General features: G+C 36.3%; 1 protein-coding gene and 1 long non-coding RNA gene across 6 annotated transcripts in view; one reads left to right on the top strand and one right to left on the bottom strand.

Moving 5' to 3' along the window:
• ATP2B2 (ATPase plasma membrane Ca2+ transporting 2) overlaps positions 1-22,113 on the bottom strand; it is a 355,270-nt gene that overhangs the window by 43,935 nt on the left and 289,222 nt on the right. For all 4 annotated transcript variants that reach the window (XM_048957828.1, XM_048957824.1, XM_048957825.1 and 1 more), the window contains 3 exons: positions 6,525-6,766; positions 5,723-5,957; positions 179-358 (listed from right to left, as the gene is read on the bottom strand). In XM_048957828.1, the coding sequence (XP_048813785.1) occupies positions 179-358; positions 5,723-5,957; positions 6,525-6,766 (657 nt within the window). The remainder of the gene's footprint in view (positions 1-178; positions 359-5,722; positions 5,958-6,524; positions 6,767-22,113) is intronic.
• Positions 335-20,382, top strand: LOC125698906 (uncharacterized). Of its 2 annotated transcripts, none has more exons than XR_007379371.1 (5): positions 335-433; positions 15,702-16,256; positions 17,116-17,200; positions 19,498-19,682; positions 19,803-20,382. It is a non-coding gene; the product is annotated as an uncharacterized LOC125698906 (long non-coding RNA). The 2 variants fall into 2 exon arrangements; XR_007379370.1 differs by lacking the exon at positions 335-433 and adding an exon at positions 13,098-14,439.

Genomic DNA, 22,113 nt, shown 5'->3' with positions numbered 1-22,113 from the left:
AGTGGCTTTTCAAAAGTATTTTAAGTTGCAAAAGAATACTGCTAGAAAGAAGTACCAGTCTCTCCAAGTAGTCTTTACTGAAGCAATGTACACATCAGCACAGGAGAAGCAGCATGTCAGTATTCTCACTGTTTTTGTGGCACATTCTTAATATGTATGGATTTAGCACATGAATTACCTCTCCCTTCTCATTTCGGATCCTCCTGTTAAATTCTTTCCCTTCAAGGCAAAGAAAGTCTTCTCCTGGATGAATGATTCCACATTTTATGGCAATGGCACGTGCTGTGTTGATATTGTCTCCAGTGACCATGCGGACCGTAATTCCAGCTCGCTGGCACTTTCTTATGGCTTCTGGGACCTACACAAGCAATATGACAGGGAAAGAAAATTTCCAGATATGAGACAGAAATACAAGCCAGATGTTCCCAATCAGGTCAGTTTTCAGATCAGTTGCCTAAAGATTCTCTTGATTTTAATATAAACAGGAGTATTCCGTAGCTTTGCTTTATTTTTTTTTTTCTTTTCAGCACTGAGGTGCAGTGTGCTGAACCTAAAATATTCAATATACATGAAAACATGAGAATACAGTTATCTTGTACAGAAAAATAATATAATTTAACTTCTGATCCAGATTTTCCTTTCAGTAAAATCAAGTTTTTATTACAGCATTACTACTCAAATTTATGCATATCAACAGGTGGAATTTCCAGATATAAATGACTTCAGTGTTTCATGAATCATTTATTTAAAAAAAAATTAAAAATGAAGGATGATTTCCCTTAGCTTTATTTCTTCATGAAACTACCTTCTACTGCTGCACAGTAGGTATATCAATGACAGAGAATTTAGTGTGTAATGGTACGTGAGATGAACGTAGAATCTACACACTTAATTGAAACCGATTTATTTAAAAATAAAAAAGGCTTTTTAAATAGAAATATGCAATGAAAAGAATTCTCATTTTAAAACAATAATAATCAGCAATTTTCAAAAACAAAACAAACCTATTCCGTTTAAGAAGTGGCATCAAAATGATATTACTGACTACAGTAGCACCACCTTACTGTAGTCAGCCGTCAGTGTAGTGCAGTTATGCTGTAGAACTTGTCACTAATTAGACTGGATTGACCTCATCCATTACTACAGAAACTATCAAGAAAGGAGCCACCATTTACAACATTGCACTGCTAATGTTGTGCTTGGCGAGTCATTTTAAGTTCCCCTATATTTACAGTCGACACTGCTGGGGGCAGCATGTTGCCTTTGATTGACAACCACCATTCTTATTCAGCGTGGCAAACACTCTACTTCTAAAGAGTTCATAGAGCCATAAAGGCTATACATTTTGGACTGAATGTCACACATTCAGTCCAAAATTCATTTCAGAGAGAAATATTATACACCCTTAAACCGTACTGTAGATAATGATTGTTCTAATCAGCAAGTACAATTTCACACCATGTTTCTGCATCTTCATTAACATACTTTTTCCACAGGAAAAAAATAGTGCTATTCACTTGAATAATGATACTAGAAATGTCTCCAACACTTCTAAATCAACTCAGCCAGATGCACATACACAGGAAATAATGGCTCATCTGGTCAGTTGTGTTCTTTCCTCTTTAATAAACAAGAGGCAGTTGAGGCATCTCTTCTCCAAAATGCCTCATTGAACACCTAGTTGAGGAACAGACCAGTACTTTTCTCACTACTGTGAAGAAAACTGCTGCACCCACAGAAACGTGCCGTTGGCAGAATGACTTTCTACATAGATGACAGAAGCAAGAGAAAAATCAAGGGTCAGAGGTTTATCTTCCCATTCCCTCATCTCTATTAACTGCAAATATTCTTCCCAACAATTGCATCCTGGAAACATCATTTGGACCACCCCAACCTCTTTACATTGTGATAGAGAGAATTCTGTGGGACACATACAACCAGCTCAGATTTATGACTTAAGCAAATGACTTCTGATTTACTCAGTTTCTACAGTAATAATAATCTTGACTATATCCCATTTGCCAAGTTGGAGCGCCCTTAATATCCACTTAAGTCTGGTGACCCTCATGCATAGGGTTATGACAGATTTAGATGACTGCCTCTAAATCCAGCATAGTATATGAACCATGAAGGAGAAAAATAAATTACAGTACAAACAGAAAAACAGAAATATTCACATGAAGTGCCAGTCCCATTAACCAAGGTCATGGGAGGACAACCTAGTTTCAAATACACCTCAAACTCACATATAGTTAGGGAAATAATTCTAGCTCCCACTTCTCTCATTTTTGGACAGCTGGTGGGTGGTATCTGACTTACACTGTGTACAGTAATTATGCCTAAAATATTGTTCATGTTTTTTAATGCTGTAGGGAAGAAAGAGTCGTGGCAGACTGAGTGGGCAGTGGAAGCAGATATTTTCCATCCGTATGCAGAATTTAGGCACATACTTCAAATGTTTAAATTTTCTTTCTGCAAAGAAAACCTTTCTACATATGCATGCAGAGGTTATCCAGTGAACAAATACCTACCAAAATCAGGTGACAAATACGTGAAATTTAGAACTGATTTATATTCAGTGCCTAGATATAACAGATTGGAGCTGTACCTTGGCAAATTGCTATAAACCAGTACAGACTCATTAAAGCCAATAAAGAAAGACTGACAAAATAAACAGACATATCTCTGTGGGCACAAGACATCATTCTGCTGGTTCTTTTATTGTAGATTTATCGAAGGAAAAAAAATGTAAAAAAAAAAGAAGCTATCAAGTAGGTATTTAGTTCAGTGGCTGACAAAAGCAGCTGCTGACAATGAATAAGCTAGAGCCTGAATTTCATCAACCTAAGTAACCAAAGTATGCAAAATTCATGGGTGTCCAGTGGTTACACTCCAGCTAAAGCTTGTCAGTTGCTGGATACCATTGTTGAATAATTCATCATCTTGTAATGCATGGAAGGAAATGCAATGGCAAGAAAGACCCCACACTATAATCAGAACAGATGCAGTACTCTTGATAGCATGGCAACACTGACACTGCAGTATGCCAAATATGTGAATATTTGAACACACCAACAGTGCATATAGGCAAAAAAATCTTAAGTAAAACAAAGTTAAAAAATCAAGCCTTTCTTAGTGAAAACATCGGAGCAGAAGGGACAGTAAAGATTTTCAGGATGGTGACACTGGATTGCTTTATTGGAATTACTTAATCTGCCAATTCTGACAGAATAAATCCTGATATCCATGAATACTGAGAATATCAATAAAACAGAAATAATAATAACAGTTCTCATTTTTATGCTTTTTCTCCTGCAGAAAACACTTTGATAATTTATAAACTCCAATGGTGTTTCTGTTTAATAGGTGGAATTAATCCTGGTAAAATAATATGATCATTTATTACAGCTCAATATCTTACTATTTGCAACTACAATGGCAATTTGAATGATACATAATTCCCACTAAGTGAGATGTATCATACAGAGACAGTTTTCAAGAAATTCATGTTGTTATTGTGTCTTGGAGTTTTTTGGATTATAAAACAGTTGAAAGGGATATGGGGAAAAATTCCCACAAAACAAAGTCTCAGAAAAAGAACTATAGGCTTGTCCAACATATGGCAAAATCTGAAATGATAAACATTTTATCATGTCTCTTGCAATGAAAAAAAAGTCACTACAATTTTTTTATGTAATTACAAGAAAATCAATACATGTCAGATAATTTTCTAGAAACAAAGTGTTTTGATACCTTCATCTTCTTTGATCCTTTAAACAGACCTTAGACTTGACCTCTTTGTTTGTACGAAATTACTGCCTATGAAATGAGAGCAGCTTTCTCATAAAACATGCTCAGAATAAGGAAAGGATAATTTGCAGCTACTTTAAAAATTATCTGCAAATCCTATTGCTACCCATTCCCTCAGTCTTACACATAATCCGACTTAAAGCTATTTTTGAACAATGTGTATCATTAGTCAGTTTTGGAGGTGAAGAGAACTGGTTCATAGTTCCATTGGTCACTGACACTTTACAAACTTCCTGAGCTTATCTGTATTCTAGTTAGAGCATTAGGAGTGGGATCCATGCAGAAAGAATATTTTAATATTATTTTAAAATAGTTTTCAAGATGCAGTGTGAAGTGTAGGGACAGATGGATTAGCAGCAAGACACCATCTGATGACAGTTAAAGTGAAAGCTGTTTATCCAGTGACTGCAGAGGTAAAGGTTTTATCATTGTTTTCACTTAGCCAAGACTTACTGGATATGATTACATTTCTCGATACTGAAAAAAAGTCAAACATATCCATGATCATTCAAACTGCAGTTATGCAATTGGTGCCTGTAGGTGTAATTATATCATGCTAGTTTCCTTCACTTATTTTCCAAAGTTACAGCAGTCAAAAGTGTACAAAGGCCTAATTTAAAACTGGCTTAGGGAAATAATTTTCCTTGCATGTCTAACATTGCCACCATTTGTCAGTGGATCAAACACAAAGATTTAGATGTTATTTAAAAAATTAAAAAAAAAAGAAGAAGAATAACAAGACAGCAAAAAAGACCAATATTGGAACCAAGGTACTTTATGCAGAATCAGAACATACTCTTTTTGTGTAGGGAAATTTCAGTTACCATTCAGTGATCCTATTCCAGAGCAAACCCACAGTCATTAATCATCTACTGAAATAACTGCACCATCAAAGAATTAATTTCCTGAAGCAAAATGGGATAACATTTAATCACGCCCTCTCATCTGCAGTGGGTGTTGGGACTGGTGCTCTCAAATCACATTGTGCAGCTGCATGCTATGGCCATATGCTTATGGTTGAGTCAGTGAGTAAAACATCAAAAGAAGATATTGCAGATGCCAGTATTTTATTCTCTACATTTTAAATTTTGGGGTGTACCCTCAGTAGGTCAGTTTCTACACTGTAAAATTGAACTGATTTTCCACTGCCAGGATTAACTATCAAGGACCACGTATGTTTGTCACAAGCAATGTTTCTACCTCCCTTTGTGCCTTTGGTATTACTGTAGTAATATAATTCACAAGTGTAGTAGCAGGATAAGTCTCATTAAAGACCGATTTGGAATAATACGTCACCTCCTTCCATTGTGCACATACTGATTTTCTCAGTTAACTTGAATTTAAGCTTTAGGCCCAATTTTAAAGCCATTTAAGAACAGCATCCATGAAATCTACAGCATGTCCAAGATAAAGCTTTTCCTTGCCCAAAGATGATATTTACAAGTTCTCCTGAACAGCCACAAGTTACATTCTTAGGACAGTTTGTAAAGTGGCAGATGTTTTAGTAAAACACAGATCTCTGAGACTACATGTGTTAGCTGTGGAAGATATCACACAATTACAGTCATGGCAATTATAGTCACTACTCCTGTTTTTTTTCTACTTGCACCTCACCACATTGAGAGCACAATAAAACTGCTGACAATTCTCCAGCATACTCTTCCATGAGAGAAATTTAAATCATTTAAATCCTCTAGCTCACAAAGACCTATGCTGCTAAATTTAAATGAACTTTTATCAAATTAATTATTTTTCTCAATCAACTAAAGCTTGTTTGTAAAGTTCACTATCATCATCTTTGTTACAGCTACATAAAACAAGAAAAAGAAAAGATGAAAACCACAAGAAATCTAGAAATCAATTCATGTTTCGTTCTCTAAGAACTACTTTATAACATAAGAATTTAATTTACCTCTGGTCTTACTGGATCTTCAATGCCGACAACACAGATGCAAGTCAGATCAGATAAAATGTCATTTTCATTGTCCCAGTCAGGTTCTGGGCTGCTGTTGAAGTCTCGGAAAGCAACACAGATAGTTCTCAATCCATCACAGGCCATTGGTTCAATCACTTTCTTCACCATTTCATCCCGGTCGCGTGGTCTGAAGATACGAGGTTCACCAGCTGCATTAAGGATCCTGGAACACCTATTTTATTTCAGTAAAAAATGAAAGTGTGATTGTATATTATATGACTGCTGAAAAGTATTTCCATGTATTAGCTCTTTTCCTTCAACATCTTCTTTTTTGTGCAAATTTCTAGATTAAACTGAAAGATTCACTACTGAAATATTGTCAGGAAGAATTTGTCTGTAACTTCTTATGGAGACTCTCAGACCCTTTCATCCATTACTTCCCAAAACCACATGTAATTAGTGAGCTAAGAACTTGCAAAGAAATTTAAACATCCTTATTTTCCAAATGTGTTTATGAACTGAAAGAAACTATTCATAAATGACTGAATATAGATGAAAAATGCATTAAAAGATCCATATTTTGTGTTAGCCAAAGATAAGAAAAATATGTCAAACAATTTTGCAAGTGGGAGGTGGGGATTGAGGATAACAGTAACAGCTTTGTACTGAATCGTGTCATTTTTCTACTGTGATTAGCATATTCCAAATACCAGAATTGCCAGGAATGTCTTATTAGCATCAGAAAGTTCTGCATCATTAAGATTTTGGAAAAACACAACAAGAAATCCATTGAACTTACTTCTTCAGAACAATTTCAGAAGCTCCTTTGCTGTACATTCGGAAGCTACCATCTGGCATTTTAATGACAGTGCTCATTGACTTTCTCACAGAGTTGAATGTGTAAACTTTATAAAGTTTCTCCTCAGGGATGAGGCTCCGAACAGGCTCATAATCCTGCTTCAAATCCAGGACAAAGCCCAAGAGACCGCATTCTGTCTTATTGCCCACCTGCCGAGGCAGGCCGCCCTCCTTTTCTGGTGGCTGAAAGAAGAAAAAATTAGATATTAGTTTCTATAACTTCGCTGTACACAACATTTCTGCCCAATTAATAACAAAGTTACAATGGACAATTTAAAATCTGAATTTAAATATGCAGTCACGTCCCTTCCCATTTTTAAAAACTACCCAAGTACATTCAGTCTCACATGTCTTCTAAGTCAGCCATGGACAGCTGAAGAGTTTCTGATAGCATATCATTAAAAATGTAATTACTTACTTTAGGACCAACGTAATTGATTTTTATTTACTGCAAACAGAATATTTGCTTTTCTCATTTGAAGAGAATTGTTTTTGTTGGTTTTAATGGTGAATTAGAAAGATAGCCTTTTGTTCTAGCAGCCAGTTCTTAATAAAAAAGTAAATCTACATCTAATCATAATAGTAAATCTCCATGAAAATGGCATTTTCAAGAACCTGCTGAACAATAATTCTACTTCTAGAAGCACCTGTTTCTAGAATACATCAGTCAGCTGCTTCAGACAGCAAATGCTTCATATGTTAAAAAAAAAAAGGAGTATGTTAATCATTCTGTAACTCCTCATGTTTCTCAGTATTTACAAGCACGAGGAAGGCTGCACTGTCCTATTAAACAAACATATTTCACATAGAACTTTCATAGGGGGGGGTAAATATCTCCAAATAAAAAGTTCCTGTGTTACGAAGATTCCAGATAGACTTAAGGGACTCATGTGAGCTCTAGACTGCTGATAACTTAAATTTTTCTCTACTGAACAGAATTAGAAAAGTGTTTACTTAAGCTATGAGACCCAAAAGAAGAAAAAGTTCTTTCAAAATTTTAATTCGCAAAGTATCACACCATTTAAAGCATTTGCATTTGATAAGCCTAAGCCATCAGTTCCTGTGTGACTTAAACATTTCCCTCACGTTCTGCAGAATCAGAGATGAGTGACTATATTCAGAATGACATCCCTGTTGTCAGCGTAGACTTTTAAATCCAGTCTACTTGTGAAATATCTGTGGGATGAAGAATAACTCAGGGAATGATAAACTCAAATTGCAAATCCGTAAACCTGCAGAGATTTAAATTCTTGCAACAAGTTCTGTCACAAAGAGCAGAAAGGGGAACTTTAGGGAATTATTAGTAAATATCCCAGAGAAACACTTTTGCAGCTATTTTGAAAATGAATGACTGATAGATAATAACAGACCAATATGGGGGGACAAAAAAACTTGACCAGATTTACCTAAGAACTACATTTCTATCGCCAGACAAGGTGCATATACCTGGTGACAAATTAATATGATTTCCTTAACAGAGAGAGATGTTTCTAAGGTGAACGGTGCAGAATAAAAAAAATCAGTTCCAGAAAAATTTATCCTTTCAGAAACAAATTGTAACACTGCTAGATTTGATATGAACCATGACCTCACATGGGTCAGATTTGTATTACTATGACATTTTAGCATTACACCCCATAGTCAAAGTAAAACACACCTAAAAATATGCTAATATGGTACATTAGTTTTATTACATACTGTAAAAGCATGCCATCCTACAATCCCGTAACAGTGTGATATAACTTCCCTTTGGATTCTCAAATTCACTTAAGAATTCCTGCCTTAAGACCCAGTGACATACAGTTACATGTATTTCAAAGGATTGTTGAATTCAGCAGACAGAAAAATTTCAGGTAGGAATCAACAAATTACTCTTCAAAATGCCGGTTCACTTGAATAAGTAAGGTTAATTTTCACAACATTGCAGGCACACAGTTCTCAAAACGTGCTAAGAACTTCAGGTTATTCAAAACAGTGGATTTAGTCAACTTCACTGCATGAGTAGCAGTGTGAGGGAGGGCTGATTTCTCTCTATACATTCTATCAAACTCATTCAATGTTGATTTTCTCTGCCACTAAAGACAGTGAATCTCAACACTGACATAAACATGGACATAGCAAGCAAGGAAATCCACACTGGAAACCATTTAAATACATACAGATTTCTTTCCAACACAAACACAGAATCCTAGAAAATAGTTTATTTATACATACGATTTCATCATAAGTAGCTGTGAATGGATACTGAGAAAATAAAAGTCTACCTACATTTCACAGTATGCAAACTACAGTCCTTGCAAAATTTGGTTTTGTTTGTTCATAGAGTGGATCACACTTCCCTCAACTCACAGTGGTCTAAAAATAGACTACTTTTAGTGATCATCTTGTGAATGCTAATACGTAAGCATAGGGAAAAAATACCAGTGAAAAGAAAATGAACAGACATTTCAGAAAGGTTTCAAAATCTGCTAACAAGTGGCCACCTCCCTCTAGAGCAGCTGCTGTCTCTGTACTCTTTGTACATTACATTAAAATAAAACATATGGTGATGAGAGCTGGCAAGTAGCACTTCCTTCCCTGTACTGTTTCAGCTGAAAATCTATATGCCAAAACTAGTTTCCTTGAAGACCGTTCTTGACAATCCTTTGCAGAAGCTGCTAGCTGTTAAAATTTCGTACTGTGGTGAATCTAAATGTATTGTTTGCTGAAACCTGCGGGTTATGGCACCTGGAACACAATTTAAAAGACTGCACAAAGTAGTTACTTTTGAATAATTAACTAGGAATCACTTCATTAACTCAGAGAACGAAAATGCTTTCACACCGTATGAGAAAAAGCCTCTGAAATGTGATGTGAAGAATAAAAACTTTTAAATGCATTGGTTTTCCTGAGCTCAGTTCTACTGGGAAGACATTGATCCGATGCTCAATAAATAGTTCCCACTAACCACTGTATAATTTCAAATGCTTCTCCCAAGTCTTTACATTATTTACACAATAGTATTTCAATTTTAAGTACGTACTTTCATGTAAAACAAACTGCAGGCAGATGTTAAAAAGTTGTTACAACAATCAAATCAAAACAGGTCTCCAGGTCAAAGTATACCAAAACCAACAGTTAGCATTGATTTACTACCAAATTTGGATTTAAAAAGAAATTCAGAATTATTTCAATAGAAAAACACCAGTTAAAATGGGTGAATGGAAAAAAGAAAGATAAAATGGAGAGCATATCTTATAAAATTTTTCCATCTTTTAAAAATATATTAAGAAATTAAAAGGCTTTGTTTTTTACTGTAACACTTAGTAAACTTCATTTTCTCATTTGCCATTTTTTATGTAAGAAGAGAGAAACTGGCAAGTAGATCCACCTAGTCTTTCAAAATCAAAGTATTAGGGTTTCATATATTATATGAAGCCTTCACTTGTTTCAGTCTATGTTTTTCTGTTCTAGAATAACGATTATCAGAAATTTACCAGAAACTTCTATGAAAATAATAAACTAACTTTGTTATATTATGTCTTTATTGCATTGAATAGACATGTAATGTCCATTCACAACAGACAGAGGAAAATACATTTTTCAAATTAAATTGTGAAAAAATTCCATTCTGTACTTGAACCAAAGAATCACAGGATAGCTGAGGTTTCAAGGGCATTCTAGAGGTCAACTTGTCCAACCTCCCTTCACCAGCAGGGCCACCTAGAGCTACTTGTTCATCACCACGTCCAGATGCCTTTAAATCTCCGGTGAGGGAGAATCCACAACCCCCTTCAGTAACCTGTTTCAGTGGCTCAGCCACCCTCACCATTAAAAAGATTTTCTGTTGTTCAGAGAAAACATTCTGAGTTCCAGTTTGTGCCCATTGTCTCTTGTCCTGGACTAGGCATCACTGACAAGAGCCTGGCTCCATCTTCATTGCATCCTCCCTTCAGAGATGGACAGACATTGAGTAAGATTCATGTGAGTCTCCAGGCTCAGCTGAGAGGTCCCAGCTCTCTGTCTCCTCATAGGAGAGAAGCTCCTGTCCCTTCAGCATCTTTGGGACCCTTCACTAGACTCTCTTCAGTGGCAAAAACATCTCTTGTACTGTGAAGCCCAACACTGGACAGAGCTCTCCAGTTGTTTCAGTGCTGAGCAGAGGGGAAAAAATCACCTCCTTCAGGCTGCTGGCAACACTTTCCCTAGAGTAGCTCAGGATACCATTAGTTTTCTATGCTGCAAGACTTCACACCTTCTGGGCAGACTACGTCTTCCATGTTAATTATCCACATGACTAGGACAATCTTATTTAACCAAGTGCAGACATTTTATTCTTGAAAAACCCTTATATATAGAAAAACAAACATACAGCATCCTGAAGATAAAATTCACTACACATGGCTGTTTTCAGCTCTATTCTATCAAAAAGCTATGAGTTTACGTAGAACAAAATAAAAAATACACTGAAAATAAAAAATAGCTCTTTGTATCTTGTACAGATTCTGATCCTCAGTCCTCTTGAGGACAATTCTAGAATTAAGATAATTAAGTGATGAGGAAGATCACAGTCTGTCCTCAGACTGTTTGGAATTTTAAGTGGCTTTTCACATAAACAAACATTAAGTTGTCTCTTTGTCACACAGAGCACTGAAAATAACACGTTATATTATAGAGAATGCTTTCTGATAACATATTTGCCATTTGTAATCACCACTATAAGGTACAATCCTGTTGAAATTCATTTAAAATAAAAAATCAGTTTGAATTGAGGTCAGCATAAAGGGATTGAGAGAGAACTTCTAACTTCTTTGAGCTGCTTGCATAACTGTTCTGGCATCAGAAGCAACAGACTGAGTTAACCTTATGTACGTTCTGATCTCACTCACTGGCTTTAAAGCCCAACATTTAAAACTTAAAAGCTTTTATTTTTTTGAATGGTTTAAATTAGAGTAACATAAGTGTTCCCATTCATCTGTGGTGCCTGTTCATCAGAAAATGAAATTTCTACTTTATACCTTCAACAGGATTTTAAATGTTCATATGTTAAACCAACACAGATCTCTTCCTTTAATTTTCATATTCAAGCAGAGCATTTCAATTGTATCCAATTTCATCCACAACCCCTAAGATCCTGATTTTGATCGGCTTGCTCCAAAATACATCATCTTTTGTGGTTCCATTACATAGTCGTCATTTCAAGACTTCTAATGGTACATACATTTTGGACTCAGTTTAGGCAGCAAAAAATGTATGTGCACCTCTTAATCCATACTGTGTATGTTCTGGAAGCAAAGACTGACATTCCAGACAAACTAAACCAAAAACACTTGAAATATGTTTCAGCAGTCTCAAGGGAGATCAAATCTGACGACGAAAATTAGAAATGTAAACAATATTGTTTAATAGCAGTTGTAAGTTGTTACTTAATACTGGAGGGCAGCAGAGCTGCCTTTTCACTGAACCACTTACTGTATGTCTCCTTAATTACTAACTGCTAAATGCAGCCAGCAGTATCATATCACTTAGCTCTCTGTTCTACAGTGAAGTTGTGTACTGATACTGCATATCAAGGCTAAATCAGGACTCTAAACCTGCTGCCTGTTCAAATTATTAAAGCCATGAGATTACCTCTGTACCTCTCATAGCTATTGACCAGGACAAACTGCTGAGCTCAGCTGTGCTGAGTAGGAGAGAAGCAGTTTAAAAGACTCCCCTATGTGACTCATCAGACGTGAGCTGGACCCTTCAGCTGACAAGAAGCAGGCTCCTCAGATGAGTGACAGCAGTGCCATTTGGCAGTGCCCCCCAGCACAGGACCCTTTCTTCTTATTTAATCGCCATTTAACTAACAGATCTGTTCAGACTTTCTAGCAAATTAATTGTAGGATTTTTTGACTCAGTACTGTATGGGGAGTAAGAAAGCATTTATCTGTACAATAGCTTCCTGCATCAGATTAGCATCGGAAGTATTTAACATTTCTTCCTGTTCTCTGAGGACAGACCTTGAAATGCTAAACAATTTATTTAATTAATGCAACACTGTGATTTTGTTTAATTCTCATTTCTAGCACTTGAGATGGATACAGATTATGCAAACAAAACACGATATAAAATCTGCATATTTTAACATCTCTTGTTGCCTCAAATAATGGCAATGCAGTCATTGTATTAAAAAGAGGCCAGCAGTAATTACGTAATGCAGCAAGCAGCATGACATTTCCTATCAGCACAGCAAAGTTAGGAGAGCAGCAGTGATGTGGCTCAGTGAATACGGATTCATGCTTGTTTCAGCTCACGTAGCAGGAATGAGCAAAAAATGATACTATCCATAAATTCCCCCAAGAGTGGTTATGAAAGACGAAATCATGCATGAAGAACAAACTGAAAGGCTGGTGTGACAGCCTCTGTACTCCCTCTCTGGTTGACTGTTACCCATTTTAACATACAGAGAGAGCTAATAGTTTGCCCTTAACTTTAATAACAAATAATTGAAGTATCCCTATAGTTTGAAAGACAAATTTACTTCTAATTCATTTGAATACAGAAGCATACAGACAAAAAATACTACAGCAAGCCTGAAAGTTGTTTCTTCTTCACATGAGTTAAAGGTTGATGTATCAATCCTTTTTTCACAGAAATACAAAATATTTGAGACAGAAAGGTATTAGAATCTGTTTTGAGGGATCATTCAGTCCAGTGCCATTTCCAAAACTGGCTCAACAACAGCAGGTTGCTCAGCACTGTGTCCAGTCAGGATTTGAATGTCTCTAAAAACTCTTCTGGCTTCCTATTCTAAGGTCTGATCCTGACTGTGGAGTACGTTTTTTATGTTTAAATGAAATTTTCTATTTCTGTGTTCTCTCATTACCTATTCTTAATTCTTTCACTGGGCACCAATGAGAAGAACCTGGATGCATCTTCTGTACAGCTTCCCATCGCAGACACATTTGTACACCTGAACTCTTAATAACCATGAATAACATTACTGAATAATAATACACTTATGATTAGGATATTCTAGCCTCAGTGTGGACAGATCAAAATGAATCTTAAGACCCTTTTTTCTCCATATTTGCCTCAGAACAGTCTTACTATATTATGTCATCGGATCTTATTTGTCTGTATGTGAAGACTTCCTACTGTTATTGATCAAAATCATTCATATTTTCCATAATAATCTAATTGAATTAAAATTTAACTCTCAAATTCTGAAGATAATGCATTCAATTTCCAAATCTGAGACACTAGAACCTTCACTCTTGTTCTTTTGTGCGGTCGCATTCACAGGGAAGTGGCAATTGTTAGATGTATGCCAGTGCTATTCCTGCTTTGTTTAAGCACAAGAACTGTTGACAAGTAACCTATATAATCAAAATAATTAAAATAATTAAACACAACAATTGTTATTAGCTAACTTTAATTAACAACCAATTTACTTCAAATATAGTCTAAGGTTTCAGTTAATGCTAGCTAGTAAGAAAGATGCAAGAGTGTGCTTCTTCCCTGTTAAGAACATCTTTGGAGCACGCAGCTGAGTGAGGAATGTGCCATTTCTAAGCTAAAACTCAGCATAATTAAGAACAGATTAACAGATTTCATAACTGTCCAATAATCTGTCCCACAGTTTTGGAAAAGTTAGCTATACTTTCATGAATGACAAACAAGTTGAACATTTTTCTTCAAATGCAAAAGAGAAATTGCACTTAATTGAAGAACTGTAACTGGTACCTTCATAATGACAACAAAGCACCTGCTACCTTGTTTTAGGTCTGTTAAACTGAGGCTTTACAGTGTGCTGATATCAGACAGGTTTCATGAATCGCATGAACAGTTGCAGACACGGAAAACAGAAACAGGAGACAGTCCACATAATGGTGAGTTTATCAGACAGTGAGAATCCAATTTCAGGGAAGCTTCTGCAATTTAAAAATGTTATTAGCAAATTAGAAAAATTAATGGGGAATTGTGTTTTTGCCAGTATTAATAGCATTGATGCATGTGTCTTAAGGCAAGAATCTCATTTTTTAGCTTTGAGGAAGGAGAGAGACATTTTCTTCAGTTTATCAATGATCTCACTAGCAATCATCCATTTGGAAAACATCCTTTGAGTGATGTTCATACAGGCTGTAGTAATCTATCGATGGTTCTTTCCCTAGAACTACAGTGCTTTCTCTACAGGGTTGCCTATGAAAACCTTAGTGCTCCTGAAATTGACATAATCAAAATGTTACTTTTCTTCCCTTTTAATTAAGTTATAAGGAATTAATGAAATTATTAATCTCACTTAGTGGTCTGAAATGCATCACACCATCTATTCCATGTTGTCTATATATATACTCTTTTTAATTGGCATAACCTTCTCCATGCCTTTTACTAATTCAAAATGAAAAGAAGGAAAACTTGTTATGTGTTCTAGACGTTAAACCACTGTTCTAAGCTAATGCATTATCTGAAAAACCCTCATTAGAGAGCTGTGATAAGGATCATACTGTATAAAATTTTCATATCACATCAAACAATAGCAAATGCACGCCCTTTACATTTAAACATCAAAAGCTTTAATTTGAAATATAACTAGCACTGTTTACAGGTAGCTGGTTTGTGTCTGCGGTATCAAAACGTACAAAACTTGCCAATACTTTGAATTTTCTACTTCTGCCTTTTAAATATAGCTCAGATAGGAAAACTGAACTTTCAGCAAGACCAAACCAAGTCTTGCTGCTCACTTTCTGGTTGCAGCATAAACAAATTGAATAGTTTAAGGAACTGAATGTACAAATTGTAAAGCAAATCTACCCACATAAAAAATAAAGCTTTTTTTTTCACTTGACTTAAGCTACTGATTATAGCCTATCATAATTACAGAAGATGTCTATCAATAGTATTCATTTCCAGAGTAAGGAGAAGGATTCTTCAACCATCCATTTCTAAATAAATCCGAAAAGACTAGCAACAGCTATTTTGTTTATCAAACAAAATGTACTCATCCTCTTTAAATCCAGCACGTATCAGCTGAACTTATTTTTAAATTGGCTTTGGTTAGTTAGGGTTGTTGTTATTTTTTTTGTTAAGCAAATGCAGGAATTCAAGTGTATATAATGCATTATAGTAATGCTTATCTAATATTTTCTCACAGGGACTTTTTTTGCATGATTGGTGGGGTAACGTTTGATATACATTATAAATTCCGTCCTCTGGCCAGTTCATCTCCAGGATACCATGAATGATGCCTTTGCTGGGCAGAACAACAGACTGAGAGACTGCAGCCAATTTTCATCTGATTGTTCATTCAAAAGGAAATAGTAAAAGAATGATGGAGAGCTTGAACATCTTGTCCTTTCTTAAAAGAAGATTCTCTAAGGACAACTTGTCTCTCACCTTTTAGAAATACAGCTAGCAAATCAGCACTGAACATTGTCAATCCTTCTTTGGAGTGAAGGGAAGTGTGAAGTAACTTAATTATCTGCTCACTTGAATAAAAAGTAGAAACCACAGAAAAATAACACTGATATGAGAAATACGCAGTGGAGCTTTTTAACACACTCAAGACTTTCATCCAGAATTGATGAACAGTGAGCTGTATCTACTGCCCAGCACTCATTCATGATTTCAGATAGATTTAAGTGTCACAGTACCTTCCTAAAGAATAGCCAGAAGCCAGCCATACTCTCTGCCTTTACACACGAGACAGGTAAGTAATAGTACTTCTAAAAAAAAAAACCTCTGGAATTTAAAAAATTACCTTCTAAAAGCTTAATTTTCTGCGCCAAGTGTCTGCCAAAACAAATCTGTCTTTAGTGATTTCAAAAATTTCTTTAGTGATGCTAAAGAACAGCATAGTTCTGAACACATTGAAATACTCATGGCATCTTTTCAAAACCTGTGGAGTTTCATCTGATGGTCTCTGACTGCATAAAGGACTTTATGTAACATTCTAGTAATAAAAAGACAACCTTCCACAAACTGCATAGTATATAATATATAATTATGTAACTTCTATGAAACATTATATGGTGATTCATCTTATATTGTTTTTAATAAGCCTTTCTTTTTTTTGCATCACTGTTTGCTTATAAAACCTGTCATTTTTATAAAGCTGGTATTAAATTATCACGTGAAATTATTGCATTTCTGTTCCTGATGATAAGGGAAATCTATGTTAAAACAGATTAGAGAATGCGAAAGCAATCTACTTCACAGAATAGATGCCTGAAGTAAGTGGTTTACGTCCACTCACAGAAAAACAAAAGCTCCCATCAAGAAAATCTGCTTTGTGATAACATCCCCTACAAAGTGCTAACACTGAATTAGAGCCAGTGTTAATAATGAGCTCCAAAGTGTGATGACTATCACAGCAGGGTACCACAGGCATGAACAGAAATACGTGTTAGAATCATTCACTGTGCAACCCATTTTTAATGAAATAATAATCTTTTAAAAAGGATCCTAAAAATGATCAGACAACTACAAGTAGTATTTATATATCTAGATGAAAACATTTTGTAATATCATGCAGGAAAGGGGACTCTAAAGCTTGCTTTCATCTACAGGTATGTTTGGAAATAACTGGCATTTATCCTTACAAGTGAATCATCCTGCACCAGTGCAGGAACGGAGGAAAAGAAGAACATAAAGGTAACATAAATAACTTAAAAGAAAATCCTATGCAAGTGGATAGAAAAACTTGCATCATGACAAGTTAAAAAAAAAACTAAGTTATTCATTCTCATACAGTTAAGCAGGAAAACCAGAAAAGAAAAAGAAAAGCTATCATTCTAGTAACAAAAAGCTTTTAAGTGACTGTCACTCTTATTTATCTTGCAGTGATTAATTATTCTGATGGGAAAAATCTGAATCTGCAATTACCAAATTGCGAAGGCAAACAAGGCCAGTAGGAATACGGTTTTATATATCACTGTTCTCTCTAGTATGAAGAAAGAAAATAAATCTAATTCAACTGTATTATCAACTTTCAGCTAGTATGTAAGGCTATACTGTACAATGTGGGACTGTTCATCCATCCTCGTTACCCATATGCATGTGTGACTAAGGCACAGCAGTCAGCTTTTATAAACAAGAAGATAAGGAACTAAGGAAGTTTTGTCTGCACTCACAGGCTGTCTACTGCCAGGTTCCTTCGCAACTATAGTTCACTGCATAAGAAGCACTTAGGAGAAATAGCTAGCTCTATCTGAGTGTATCGCACACTCTCTGCATGCAGCATTTCAGCCATACTGTGAGAACCCGCCTTGCCTCTGCCAACCCAGCCAGAAATGAAAAAATCCATCCTTCCGTAGCACGCAGCAGTGTCAACAGCAGATTTACAGAATGGCCCTGCTCTGATCTCTGCTCCCTAATCCCGCTTTGCTTAGGTAAATCCACCCCACAGACGACTGTGAAGGAGCTTTCTGTGCAGCTGATGCCATTCAAACCCCCCACATACAACTCTCAGAAGAGGAGGCTTTATTAAAAGATGCTCTCAGCTTGCAGGACAACGCACGTACATCCTGACCACGGGAAGGGAGTGATGGGCATCACATGTCCTGTGCTGTACACTCCCCTGGCCTGTCCTAAACACACTCATCTCAGTTATTAACTCAGTAGCTCATTTAGTAAGAAGAGTTGTATTTGTACCTCATATTATATAAAACTTCAACGGCAAGCCATGTGTGAAGATCATTACTTTCTGTTAATTACCATTCCTACAGCAGAGACAGTTAACTGCATGATCTGTTATCTCCAATAATTATTATTTACACAGCAAATGATATGCATGCTGTGCATTATTTTCTCCTGTCTAGATTATTCTGGTAAAATGTTTATCAAAAAAAGACTTTCAAAGAAAATATCAAGGAATTTTTTTGTTTGTTTATGTACAGAAAGATACTTTGCCTGCAAAGTCTCATTGCCTCATCTATAACACATACCTACATTATGTATTTGTCTTACACTGCAAACAAAATATAGAAATTGAATTCACTGACAAAGGTAAAATATATGCCTCTGGAATTAAAACTCATAAAAATACACAGATCTGTAGAAATCAATTCAATCTGATTTTCATCAAATTACACGAATTTTTAGAAATAAATTTACAGTGCACTGCACTTTGAAAATGCAACTAAGATGGAAAGGGACAAATTGGGTAGTGCTGGAAAAACGTTTTCATCATCTAAGCAATTGGTTTGTTGTACAAAAAGACAACAAGATCAAGGCTGGAACTCTAGAAAAGTGAATGAATTTCATGCTTCACTTAGAGATAGGGAGCTTTAAATTGAGCAAGGAACCATCACTCACCAGGAAAATTCTAAGCTCCTGTAAGACTTCGTGTTTTCTTTCCTCGTTTACCCAGTCCCAATCACCACTGCCTGGCATTTGTACAACATTGTAAGAGACAGTTGCTGGCACTGCCATCTGAGAAGTAACTTTGTGTAAGTAATACTGTTTATTTTCCAAGTCATTAGTCAGATTGGCATTAACCTTTTAATTTTAAATGGATCAAATGCAGCATTTATCTAGAGACTGAGAAATGCTCAAGAGAATATTTTAATGCCATCACCCGCGCACTTAAAAAACAAGAGGATAAACAGTTTTCACAAATTTCTGCTACCAAGACAACACGCTGAAAGCAGCCAGTGACAGATTTACATTCCCAGTGTACTCCACAGTGCAGAAAGAAGGTTCAGGCCCTTTGCTCCACGTTGCCTGCTGCAGTGCCAGTTGACCAGGAGGCAGTCCCCAGTGCCGTCACGTGCGCTATGTTACTTACAATCATCCCAGGTGTTTCTTACTGTTTGCTAATTTCTAGGATTATTATGTAAGGATAAAACCCTCCATAGATCCATATTCACACAAAATGGCTGCCAAATAGCACTCCTCTTCTTCTGCCTGACTCAGTCTTAAAGATACTGAAATCTTGACTCTATCCAAAGGTGGAATGTATTTTTGAGCACTGCTGAAGGAAAGAAAGCCGAGGAAAGAAAACCATTATAAAGGATGATCTCTGCTCAGACTTTGACCAGGATTAACTGAAATGCCTCCATTCCAAAAATACTGATACAAACCTCTCCACAGACAAAACTTACAATCTCCTGTGAAGAAACTGCAATGCAGCAAGGTAGGGAATGCCTGTCAGCACAAAGGGGAGCACACTGACTGCTCAGCACACAATATAGGCAAACTCTCCTGCTGCTGTGGTCTAACCAGGGTCTAACCATCTTTTTTCCTTATGTTCTAGGTTTACCCTTTCCCCTCTCAGTGTATCCTTGTTGTGACATTCGGCTTTCTTCACATCCCTTCCTCCACTGCCACTTCCCCAAACCTGATCTGCTTTCAAATATGTAAGTCAACTCTGCCTGACAACAGATGAATGAATTCTCATTCTCACAGACTTATTCAAGTCAACAGCTGGAGCTGCCAGTTATATTTGCTGCTTACTATTAATGGCAGGAACCACAGAAGGAATAATATAGAATTTAGGACACACTATTCACTCAATTTAATTTTTTTTTTTTTAATCATTTCTGTTCCCATTCTTTCCTTAGTTTTGTAAGTGTGTTTGTTGGGCAGGTATCTATTTTAACTTGGAACACTGTGCGTAATAACGGGAGAACTTACATATAAAAAAAGATCTAGCATGAACATTCATATCAAATAAAAAGAAATGGTAATTTTATCTGTATTTTTTAATGCAAGAACCAAGTGCTTATGAAGAGTTTCAAAGAAGACCGTAAGTAAAAATGTTCTTCCAATTTTAACTACCATATTAACTGAAACTGTAGTTCAAAGAATAAAAGCTATTTTCCCATGGTTTTCCTCTGAATAAAGAAGAGAATTCTAGTGACATCCACTTGCAGTTTCATTGAGTCTAGTTGCCCTTGGCAAAGAGCTGCAGTAAAATATGGAATCTTTTGCTGTTGCCTCAGGAAATAGAAATTCTGATATTTTCTGTTTATAGGTATGGCATAATCTGATTTTTGGCTTTTGAGCCTGGTGTAAGAAATGAAACAATCTCTCTCTAATTTTTAGAGACTCTATTCTGTTTTGAATACAGGACTTCTCTGTACATGAGAAATGTGGACCTTTAAAGTTGCCCCCAGAGGAGGGTCACAAAAATGATTCGAGGGATGCAACGCCTGTCCTATAAGGGCAGGCTGAGAGCTGGGGCTGTGCAGCCAGGAGATGAGAAGGCTGCAGGGAGTCCTGAGTGTCTAAAGGGTCTGTAAGAAGGAAGGGGACAGACTCTTTAGCAGGGGAAATGGTTTCAAATTGAAACAGGGGAGGTTTAGATTGAATATAAGGGAGAAGTTTTTTTAGAATAAGGGTAGTGAGGCACTGGCACGGGTTGCCCATAGAGGTGATGGATGCCTTCATATTTAAAGTCAGGCTGGATGGAGCTGTGAGCACCTGATGGAGCTGTAGGTGTCCCTGCCTATTGCAGTGGAGTTGGACTAGATGGCCTTTAATGGTCCCTTCCAACTCAAAGATTCTATGGCTCTATGCCAGTTCTCAGCAGGACAACAATACATTAATGATCAATGATCCTGTATAAATACACACATACAGGTACCTACAGATATAAAATATGAGGTCTGTGCTATGTAAGACAAGAATTAGGGAGCTGCAAGCATCTACTGTTGAAAAGATAGGAGATTTCCATCCTCTTTTGTCGCCCTGATAAATTTTTAAATTAATCTAGGGAAAAATCAGGAAAAAATCCACAAACCTATTAATTCTGGTGGGGTTTTTTTGTGTACGCTGTTTGTTTTCTTTTTGTTCATAAAGTAACTTCCAAATTATCCATGTTTTTGAATACAGCTTTCAAGCTTCCAAGAAGACCTTAACTGTATTGGAATTGATGAAATTATTAAAAGTAAAGGAAAATGACAGTGAAATTCTGTTGGCTAAATGGTATATATATTATGTACATAGTACATACATTGTATATACATTATACAAATAGTTCATACATATAAATATATATGACTACTGAGAATTTGTTTCCATCATGTCAAAATAAGATAGACAAGATGAATTGAAGTGTTCAGTTGTTTCAAGCTGGGTCACAGGAGGCTTGCGAACAGGAAATTATAGAACATCAAAAAAGACTTTGTCTCTTGGGAAGATGTTAAAGGGATCAGGAATGCCACTATACCAATGCATGCAGTGTGTGAAATAAGCAGAAGGAACTGGAAATCTTGATGCACTTGGAAAACTATCACCTTACTGCTATCAGGAAAAGCATGGTGGGATGATTCACATAACTGGCATAATTACCATTGAGGGCTTTCTAGAAGGGATAGGCAAGGTAGAAAGAATGAGGGAGTTGCCCTTTATGTTAAAAAGTGGATGTACTGTGAGGAGCTCCCTCAAAAGCAGTCAGGAACACGTTGAAAGCCAGTGTGTTAAGATCAGGAATGGGAGCAGTGAGGGACAGCTGGTGGTCAGGGTCTACTACAGGCCACCAAATCGAGGCAGGTCTCTTGACAAGGCCATGCTTCAGCTGCAACAAGTTTCCATATTAAGTCTTGAAATTTGATGTTTTTAAA

Source organism: Lagopus muta, chromosome 11 (assembly GCF_023343835.1).
Source record: "Lagopus muta isolate bLagMut1 chromosome 11, bLagMut1 primary, whole genome shotgun sequence".
In the NCBI taxonomy this organism is placed as follows: domain Eukaryota; kingdom Metazoa; phylum Chordata; class Aves; order Galliformes; family Phasianidae; genus Lagopus; species Lagopus muta.
Note: the sequence above shows the minus strand (reverse complement) of the source record. Positions and strands in the feature narration are given on the sequence as shown.